General features: G+C 41.1%; 1 protein-coding gene and 1 long non-coding RNA gene across 2 annotated transcripts in view; one reads left to right on the top strand and one right to left on the bottom strand.

Annotated features, from left to right (window-relative positions):
- The first annotated feature begins 25 nt into the window (after positions 1–25).
- Positions 26–10,240, top strand: part of fbln7 (fibulin 7) — a 13,199-nt gene continuing 2,984 nt past the window's right edge. Inside the window, exons 1-10 of the mRNA XM_020601685.1 lie at positions 26–62; positions 134–204; positions 522–674; positions 840–894; positions 2,039–2,201; positions 3,797–3,973; positions 8,361–8,486; positions 8,617–8,754; positions 9,474–9,611; positions 10,022–10,160. Of these exons, the coding sequence (XP_020457341.1) occupies positions 39–62; positions 134–204; positions 522–674; positions 840–894; positions 2,039–2,201; positions 3,797–3,973; positions 8,361–8,486; positions 8,617–8,754; positions 9,474–9,611; positions 10,022–10,160 (1,184 nt within the window). The 5' untranslated portion in view covers positions 26–38. The remainder of the gene's footprint in view (positions 63–133; positions 205–521; positions 675–839; positions 895–2,038; positions 2,202–3,796; positions 3,974–8,360; positions 8,487–8,616; positions 8,755–9,473; positions 9,612–10,021; positions 10,161–10,240) is intronic.
- Positions 7,331–10,240, bottom strand: part of LOC109961099 (uncharacterized) — a 4,584-nt gene continuing 1,674 nt past the window's right edge. The window contains exon 3 of the long non-coding RNA XR_002275097.1: positions 7,331–7,532. This is a non-coding gene — a long non-coding RNA (uncharacterized LOC109961099). The remainder of the gene's footprint in view (positions 7,533–10,240) is intronic.

Consider the following 10,240-nt stretch of genomic DNA (forward strand, 5'->3'; position numbering starts at 1 on the left):
TGACTGAGTGCATTACATTGTTAGAACGAACGGAATTTATGATAACTTTAAAGACAAAACGGGTACAGCAAATTCAAATTGTCTTTATTGCTTTAATAGTAGTTACCGCCTAAATTGTTTTTACCGCTTACAGATTTATGCGCGCACACGCACAGTCGTGCACGGCGGTTCACGCGCTCATGCAGACCTGTCAGTGACCACCAGGTGGGGCGCCAGCTTTACAAATCAATGTCAGTGAAGATGTGGGTATTACCATGGTGTTACCCGATGCTTCAACTACCAGATAAGCGACTCGGTCATTCAAAGATAGGACAACGACCTGTTTCATAATGAACACAGTAAAATTCAGAGGAAGTCTTATTCTGAAGAGATTCAGTGATTTAAGTTTGAAGACAATATAATAGGCTACAATTATTTCACTCTTAATGGCCGTGTAAATATAAAAATCACATTATTGGCTTAGTTGTGCTTTTTGCCAGATATGTTCCTGACTTTATTTTGTATGAAACTTTCCTTGTCAGCAACAGAGAGAGAGACGTCTCTGGGAGTATGTCGGTGGGAGGGATTCTTGCTGAAGGAAACGGGTGCAGAGCTCAGAGACTGAACTCTCCAAGAGCGCAGATTCACAGACAGGAGCGCATCTGCCTCAGACACCTGACGAATGCCTTCCAAACGTGAGGACACAACTTTACAAGAGATAACTGTTTTTTTCTTTCTTTATTATTATATCGAAGAACCATAAAACACAGGTCTTCTAAATACTGTGAAACATCACCAGAGAACAGTATTAGGTATTAGGCTACTGGACTTTTAGAGATGGCACTGTCTTTTCAACGCAGGTGTTTGCTATTGCTGTGTTTGACAATCATCCAGAGTGGTCATGCTGCCGTTCAGGTAAGAGCAACTTATGTTACACTGGTCCATGGAGGTCTACCGCCCGGGTAAATTGGCTCAGTAAAGTGTATTACTCTACAATCTCAAAATCTGACATAACCTTTTTTTAAGGCATTTATATAGTTGATGAAAAACACTTTATCTAGCGTCCATCTATTGTGGTTGTGTGTTAGGCCTAGTCAGGTTTGTTGTCATAGCTTTCATTAAAGAAGTTACTTGATACTTTTTGCTTTTTCAAAAAAAAAAAAACAAAAAAAAACTCATTGTAGCATCATGAGGAAGAATCCTCTCCTGTCTTGTCAGCTGGTGGCATTTCCCCTTTGCCTGGGGCAGATAAAATGATCACTATCTAATTATTGCACAGGAGCTATGTACACAATGGATTTTAATGTATTGAAGCTAGTTGTTATTGTTCAGTCTTCTAAATACTAGTGCAGGAATTTAATGTATGCTGCTTTGAGACATTGTTTCACTGATCATGTGATTAATAAACCCCTCTGAAAGGATTAGAGACACTTTTCTCTGAAGGACTTTGTCATGGTGTGACAAGCCTTCTCCCTCAAGTAGCTGCTAGTGCCACCCATGTTATTTTAAGTCTGCCCATTCAGGACTATCTATTGAGCATATGCTCCCCTACTGCCATGCAAAATATACAGAAGAACAGCATTTTGGACTTAGGTCCCACTGACATCTGCCAGACAGCTTTTGTCCAGCTGTGTCTACCCCTGGAGTTGTGGTAGTAGCAGCAAAAAGGGGTGAGGGAAAGAAGAAGAGAGATGATAGAACTAGAATATCTCACATGTGCGCAAAGAGTGTCTAAAGGAAAACAGTGCAAAGCAAAAATAATTTTTTGTAAAAAAAATTCATGGGGCATTACTGTATCATGCAAGTACAGTTAAACACCTCAGTGTTACATAAAGTATTTTAATATCAATGAAAACTCTTTGTAACCATAATGACCATGTACCCACAAATAAGATAGATTTAGTTTCAATTACATCATAGTCCACAGCTGCACATCAGAGTTTATTCACCACTCATGTTTTGTATTTTATGGCCGTTAAACTGAACTGGTGACTTGTTTTCTTATTGGAAAGTCATCACATTTTATAACTGTTTAATTCTGCTCATGTTTAATTTGCAGACGTGCATGGATAAGCACCAGGTTGTTGGGGTGCTCCGTCAAATGGAGAAGTTCCTGAAAGGCCAGGAGATGCGATTCACAGAGAGCCTCAGGATCATGAAGTCAAAGCTGGCAGCGCTTCAGAACTCTGTCTCCAAATTACCTCAAGCAGACCAGTCAGCTGGTGAATAATAAACACTACCACTCCCACCACACTAGGCTTCATCATGTTCATTCATCATTGTCATCTGTACAGGCCATTCTTCCCCAGAACACATTTGGATCATAGTACTACAAGAACAGGTGTTGTCACTAGGAGCTATACAAGAATATAGATAATGACACTGTAATGTTTCATACAGTCTCTGTGTATACAGTAATTTCAGCACTGTAAAACTAAACTTAATACATTCTGTTAACTGTTGAGCTGTTGTGTTACAATAAACTGGGTCACAGAATTGGTAAAACAAAAAAAATCAATCTAATTACTCAGGTAAATAAATGAATGAATGTGCTAGAAAATAATTTTTGTATAGTCTGCTTATCTGACCATTTGGCATAGATACTGTAAGAACAATACTTTGATACAAAATATATGACTAGATTTGCTCTTCTAATGTAAATACACAGTATATGGTTGGCAAAATTATATATAGAGATTACTGAGTAGTTATGTAATTCACAGTCCATGCTGTATAATGTGTCACATGCGTGGGTGATCTGACCAAGGTTTTGCTTGATGATTCATTGAATGATTGCTAAGTTAAAGGAAATAGAAGATTCAAAAGCTTTGGATTTCCATCGTTGTTTAAAGTGGACCTTCTCCCAGTTTCTTGGTATTCCAGTGACAACAGGGAGACAGTGATGGCTTCTTATATTTAGGTATTATAGCATGATCCAGCAGCGTGAAGCTATCTCACTTACAGAGCTGGGTACTTGACAGGGGAAGTGGATTTGTGCAGTTGTGTTGTTTGGCAGCAGACACTGAGGCCAATTTGTTCATGATGAATCAGTGTAGTCTCTAACTTTGTGGAGAGTATTTGGCAGAACAGGAAGAAGCTGCTATTTTACATTTGCAGCAATAAAAGCTCAACAAGTAAATTTATTGTACCACCTGTTTTGAAAACTCAGATCTGTATCACATCCAAAAATCCACATATGAAAAGTCACTTTTTTGATTTAGATATTATGATTAATGTATTCTTTTACTGTTATACAATATACATACAAATTTATTGTACACACTGCTTAGATGTGTAGCTTGCCCTTTACTATGAAGCTAATGTTAGTCTGGAAAATGTCTGACACAAAAAATGAATCAGAAAGAACACATTTGGATGAAAGTGGCTGTTTTTATACTGCAAACATGAGCTGGACATGACTGAGGTTTGATTGTGTGAGACTTAACCATACAGTCTCTGAAAAGTATCATTTTCACTTGTGGTTAAAAGAATAGGGAACATGTTCTCACCATGCTCCAGCTCCACTTGGACAAAGCATAAATTCCATTCACAATATTATGTGATGTACATTCTATACTATCATAACATATTCCAAAGCATACAACATAGCATACCATTTCTCTGCTGATATACTTCTGACTCATAAAAATGGCCAGTCCTCTGCTAGTTGACTGTAAAATAGGCATTTGATCCATCCTTTCCCATAAAGCCTTTCTACTTGCCCAGAGACACATGTACATATTCCCATGCAAAGAATGCCAGAGGATGTTGGGAGACTTACTTCCTCTCATGCCATCTCTCTCTCTCTCTCCCACAGACCCCACACGCTGCCCCTCCCTGGAAGTCCCTGCTCATGGAACCAAATTTGGCTCAAAGTATTTTGTTGGACACGAAGTCCATTTCACTTGTTCCCAGGGATACCATCTTGTCGGTTCTTCCACACGGGTTTGCCAGGACAATGGAACCTGGACCGGCATCAGTGCCATCTGTAAAGGTGAGTCTCCCCTGGAGTTTATAGTTTGCTCAGCAAGATGCAACAATTCCAGGTCAATGAGTCTGCTTTAAATCCTCATTATTAACCATCTGTGAGACCAACCTTACATTTGATCCACATGAGGAATGCAGTATCACTGCAGCTACAGTGTATTTTTATCACAGGATTAGGAGATTTTCACCCTCATGACTTTTTCCACATGCAACTACCCGTTAACTATCACCTACTGTGTGTATGATTTTGTGTAATATTTTTGGCCAGGACTGTTACATATGTGCATTATTCACTACTGATCACTACTGGGAGTCAGCAGTGTCTGAAAGCCAGGCTGAAAGTGACAGGAGCGCAGAATCCAAACTGAACTCCACACACACACACACACACACACACACACACAGACAGAGAGATAACAAGCAAAGAAAAGAGCCATTCTTCAGAGTGGCTGGAGCTCCTCAGCATACTGAATGAAGCACTCGTTAAAATGGCTTTAACCAGAAAAAACCTGTACTGCATTCCACTGTGGGGTGCCTTCACTTCCAGGTTTCTGCTCCTCATGAACAGAACAATGTCTGGGCTACTGTAAGATAAAACCCCTCAGCTCATGTTTCCCTGGTTCTTTGACAGCAGTCCCACTGGATAGGGCTTAGGTCCAAACATTAGATCCACATCATGGTCTGATAGCACAGAAGTATGCTAAGCATGCTGTTCGTAGCCCCTTCACCCCGCGCTGGTGGCACTCTTCCAAAAATTTCAAGTGGCACACTCAGCTGAACATGTGCATACGTTTACTGACATTCATGGTTAAAACAACACGAGAAGGCTTGACTCTGCACAGTATTATCCCTGTTCATGTGTTTCAGCCCAGCAAAGAGGTCTAAATTTAGTCATGCTTAAAAAGCAGTTTTGACCAGGTGTGAAAAGCTTAGAGTTAAGAAGAGTTTAAAAATATATAGCAGAGTGAAGTGGGCCCTTTCATGTTATGGCCCCTTGGTGGCCCTGGGGAAGCCAAATAAACATTAAAGGGGTTTGCTGCTATCCAATACACTGTGGCCTCAGCATTGGCACTCAAAGAGCAGAGACTGCTTCATAGTTTGAACATCTGCACAACCCTCAGAGCTGACTACAGACACAAAGACGATCAGGCATGATGTATTATTTATCCACTTGTCTGACAGACAGAACATGTTTTAGGCCAGACAGGAGATCACTAGTGAGGGTCATCCTACCTTCTGCTACTGTCAACAGTTTACATTTTGTGGTGTTACTGTATGCCATGAGAGTACAGCTTATGCAATTTTATGACTTTCTTGGTCACTGATGATTAATGGAATATACAGTGGTGTGAAAAGCCCTGTGTGAATAAGTGTTTGCCCCCCCTGTCAAAACATAACTTAACTCTGGTTTATCGCACCTCAGTTCAATTTCTCTAGCCACACCCAGGCCTGATTACTGCCACACCTGTTCGCAATCAAGAAATCACTTAAATAGGACCTGCCTGACAAAGTGAAGTAGACCAAAAGATCCTCAAAAGCTAGACATCATGCCGAGATCCAAAGAAATTCAAAACCAAATGAGAAAGAGAATAATTGAGCTCTATCAGTTTGGAAAAGGTTATAAAGCCATTTCTAAAGCTTTGGGACTGCAGCGAACCACAGTGAGAGCCATTATCCACAAATGGCGAAAACATGGAACAGTGGAGAACCTTCCCAGGAGTGGCCGGCCGACCAAAATTACCCCAAGAGCGCAGCGACAACTCATCCAAGAGGTCACAAAAGACCCCACAACAACATCCAAAGAACTGCAGGCCTCACTTGCCTCAGTTAAGGTGAGTGTTCATGACTCCACCATAAGAAAGAGACTGGGCAAAAATGGTTTGCATGGCAGAGTTCCAAGACGAAAACCACTGCTGAGCAAAAAGAACATAAAGGCTCGTCTCAGTTTTGCCAGAAAACATCTTGATGATCCCCAAGACTTTTGGGATAATACTCTGTGGACAGACGAGACAACAGTTGAACTTTTTGGAAGGTGTGTGTCCCATTATGTGTGGTGTAAAAGTAACACCGCATTTCAGAAAAAGAACATCATACAAACAGTAAAATATTGGTGGTGGTAGTGTGATGGTCTGGGGCTGTTTTGCTGCTTCAGGCCCTGGAAGACTTGCTGTGATAAATGGAACCCTGAATTCTGCTGTGTACCAAAATATCCTGAAGGAGAATGTCCGGCCATCCGTTTGTGACCTCAAGCTGAAGCGAACTTGGGTTCTGCAGCAGGCCAATGATCCAAAGCACACCAGCAAGTCCACTTCTGAATGGCTGAAGAAAAACAAAATGAAGACTTTGGAGTGGCCTAGTCACAGTCCTGACCTGAATCCAATTGAGATGCTGTGGCATGACCTTAAAAAGGCAGTTCATGCCCGAAAACCTTCCAATGTGGCTGACTTACAACAATTCTGCCAAGATGAGTGGGCCAAAATTCCTCCACAGCGCTGTGGCAGACTCATGGCAAGTTATCGAAAACGCTTGATTGCAGTTGTTGCTGCTAAGGGTGGCCCAACCAGTTATTCGGTTTAGGGGGCAAACACTTATTCACACAGGGTTTTGTAGTTTTGGATTTTGTTTTCCCTTAATAATAAAAACCTTCATTTAAAAACTGCATGATGTGTTTACTTGTGTTATCGTTGACTAATATTTAAATTTGTTTGATGATCTGAAACATTACAGTGTGACAAACATGCAAAAAGATAAGAAATCAGTAAGGGGGCAAATACTTTTTCACACCACTGTATATTCCATTAATAAGTCAGTAGATTTGACATTGGTGCTTGAATGAATGGATATGTACTTGTGGTGTCTCCAGTATATAATCAGCAGGTACACTGTACAAGTATCCTTTTGAGTAGAGTAGGTACTTTATTGATCCCACAGTGGGGAAATTTCTGATTTTTGCATCATAGTACTGGCCATTCTGGATATGAATGAGCCCTTATTAACAGTCAGAACCATTTACAGAAATATCCATTTACCCACGTTTAGGTGAGGAACCTGTTGTAAAGAAGTATGAATAAATTTTGCTTGAAAACCCAAGTAGAACTGTAATAAACCTTTATGGAAAGGTGCTGAAGGTATTTTTGTTATTATAGTTTCATTTTACTGAAAGGAAAAGCATTCAAATCTCAAAAACAACAAAGGTGTCTTCTGTATTTTACAATGCTAAAAGATATGAATAAAAATTATGTCCATATAGAACAACAACACTTTAAACTGAACTTTGAAGATGCAGATTGATTTTATTGCACTTTAATAATGATGTTAGGATACGCTCGCACCTGGAAGTGAGCGAGCGAAAAAGAGAGGCGGACCCAGGTAGCCGGCATCAGTGCAAGTAGTGATTAATTCTATACAGTGCAATCTAGTGATAATAACAAGTAAGTGGAGGATAATGAAATAGAGTAACTGAAGTGTCGACCAGAAGCAGGAGTAGAGGGATGATGAGTTGAATGAGGTGGGCCGAGCTGCATCGCGGGGTCACTCCTGGGCTGGTCAGTGGTTGATGGTAGCTACTGGTAAAACACAAGCAGAGAGGAGTTGGTATGGCAGACAACTGGTGACTGTGCATCGACCTGTCTGGGAGGGTAGAGTAGAACCAGGGTCCGGAGGAAAAACAGTCCAAGAGAGGGAAAAAAGAGGTAGGGCTAGAGGAGGAGAAAAGCACGGTAATCCGGGGCAAAAACAACAGGGAACTGGAAACACAGAAAAATACAGTAACAAATAATAATCACAATGGGAGACAAAGAGACAGCCTGAGAACGTGAATGAACTGGCAGGGGGTGAAAAGTGAGCTGGGTATAAATAAGGTGGGGGACTGAGTGAATGCAGCTGGTGATAATTAAGGAAACAGGTGGCAGGTGTGTGAGGTGGAGTGAGCTGAGACAGAAGAAGTGAGAAAAGGCAGGTGTGGCCGAGCAAACCTGACAAATGATCTCCATTATATTTTAAGAAGACATTTACACAAACAAAACAGGGCATCACTGACTTACATAATGTGTCCACCGTGACACTAGCTTTTCATTCTTAAGTATCACTTATTAAACTCGGCCACTCATTGCTGCTCTGTGAATGGATAGTAAATGGGAAAGGATTATGCAAAGTTTAAATAAGAACATGCTAAACCAATGTCACAGATTACATCAAAACTCAAAATATATCACTTCTGTTTCATTTTTATCTCAGGAATATGCATCTCATAAAGAAGCAGTTGTAAAGTGACTGGTCAAAAGTGAAACTGTGTACCTTTGAGCTGTGTGGACCAGTATGTTGGGAATATGGTTCAGATTTAAAATGACTACAGGAAAAGTTTCTACAGTGATAATTCTCTCCTAAATCCACAGATATAAGTGAGTGTGCGAGTCATCCCTGCCAAAATGGAGGTACCTGTGTGGAAGGTGTTAATCAGTACAAATGCATCTGCCCTCAGAACTGGAGTGGCTCTCACTGCCAGCACCATACCCAGACAGGTCAGTGTCACAAAATGTATATCTGAGACTCAAGACTGAGATCTACTACTGTACTGTACATTTATACCGTGTGCTCAGCTCAGATTGGTCAAACTGTAACACAGGTCTTTAACGTTCATATTTTCTCCAGCACCACCTGAGTGGAGTGTTGTGAATGATCCAGCGTTCAGCCAGAGACCTCGCTGTACCCAAGTGAATCACGCCCAGCACTGCACTTGTGATGCAGGTTTTCACATGAGTGGCACATCCGACAACAGTATCTGTCAGGGTGAGCTGTAATTACTGTATGTGTCAATTAATTGATCCCTGTGGGAAAATTTTCTTTTTCCCATTCCAACTCACAGTGAGGCACAGAGCAGGTCCCTAGAGCATTTTGCTCAAGAACATCTCAGCAGGGCAAATAACAGGTGTTAAAGGGACTTTACTGCTTCTAAAAATACACTAATAATGTACTCCCTCTAGTGATTAATATGGATACAAACTGGAATAATCTGTGGAGCCAGTCTGTGACAAACAATATAATCCTCTCAAGATGTCACAGGCTACCTACCTACCTACCTACCTGATTATCATCCATAGGTCACAGTTCAGCCGCTTTTAAGATGTTTGTTTCTGTGGATGTGGTTATTGTAGCTGTGAGAATGGATATTTTATATTTTTTTATGTTTTTATATTGCAACTGATCAGATGTGGTACATCTAATTTTGTTGTACTCATGTACAATGACAATGAAGTAGTTTCAAGTTTCATGTAATTGGTTGAAAGTTTCCATGCAGTTTCTCCAAATGTTGTAATGTCTGAGATGTTTAAAGGGCAAAACTAAGGAACTGAAATAATGGCAGTAGCCTGAGGGAAAGAAATAACATAACTTCCTCAGAGTGCCTTGTAATTTGTGTGAGATGTATCATTATCTATCTCCCAAACATCTCCCCCCGTTACCTCTATCTGCAGACAGCTACATACATTTCTTTATCTGTTTCTTTGCAGATGTAAACGAGTGTAAAGTGTACAGACTGGACCATGGAGGGAAGCTTTGTGTCCATGAGTGTGTGAATGTTCCAGGCTCATACCACTGCTCCTGCCCGACTGGCTATCGGTTACTCCCAGATGGGCGGAACTGTGAGGGTGAGTGACAAGAGGGAAGAGAGGACAAAGGCTCATTCACAGGGCTGCAGATTTGACAGAGGGTATAGCTCCAGAGAGGAATACCTATGATTTTAGAAAGGAGCCTTTTAGCTTCAAAGTTTTTACTTTCTGCTGAGGTGACTGTCAGCCCCAAACCTTGCTACCACTTCTATTTGAACCCCTAAATCTTACAGTTCTTGCCAGTGGAATGAATGACTTCACCCTTTCCCAGTAGAAGGGATCTTGAGGACACGAGGCGTTTGTGGGAGACTAAACCAAAAAAACTAAATAAACAATCACAGCACAGCACCCCCTGCTCAGACTGTGGTAACCAGGGAGCAGGGAGTCAGTCTGGCAAGTCTCTCTCCCCGCTTCTCATGCTTACTTGCCTCTACTGTTTTGTCTTCCAGATGTGGACGAATGTTTAAGCCAGCAGCACAACTGTAGCCGAGGGACAACTTGTATCAACACGGGGGGAGGCTTTCGGTGTGTCAACCCAGAGTGTCCTCGTTCGCATGGCAACATCAGTTATGTGAAGACATCTCCCTTGTAAGTGGAAACACCCTGATGTGACCTGTATATGTTTTTTGTCATTTGTTTTGTCAGTGAACAGCTGTAAAAAAAAACTT

This window comes from Monopterus albus, unplaced genomic scaffold (assembly GCF_001952655.1).
Source record: "Monopterus albus unplaced genomic scaffold, M_albus_1.0 scaffold3.1, whole genome shotgun sequence".
Taxonomy (NCBI): domain Eukaryota; kingdom Metazoa; phylum Chordata; class Actinopteri; order Synbranchiformes; family Synbranchidae; genus Monopterus; species Monopterus albus.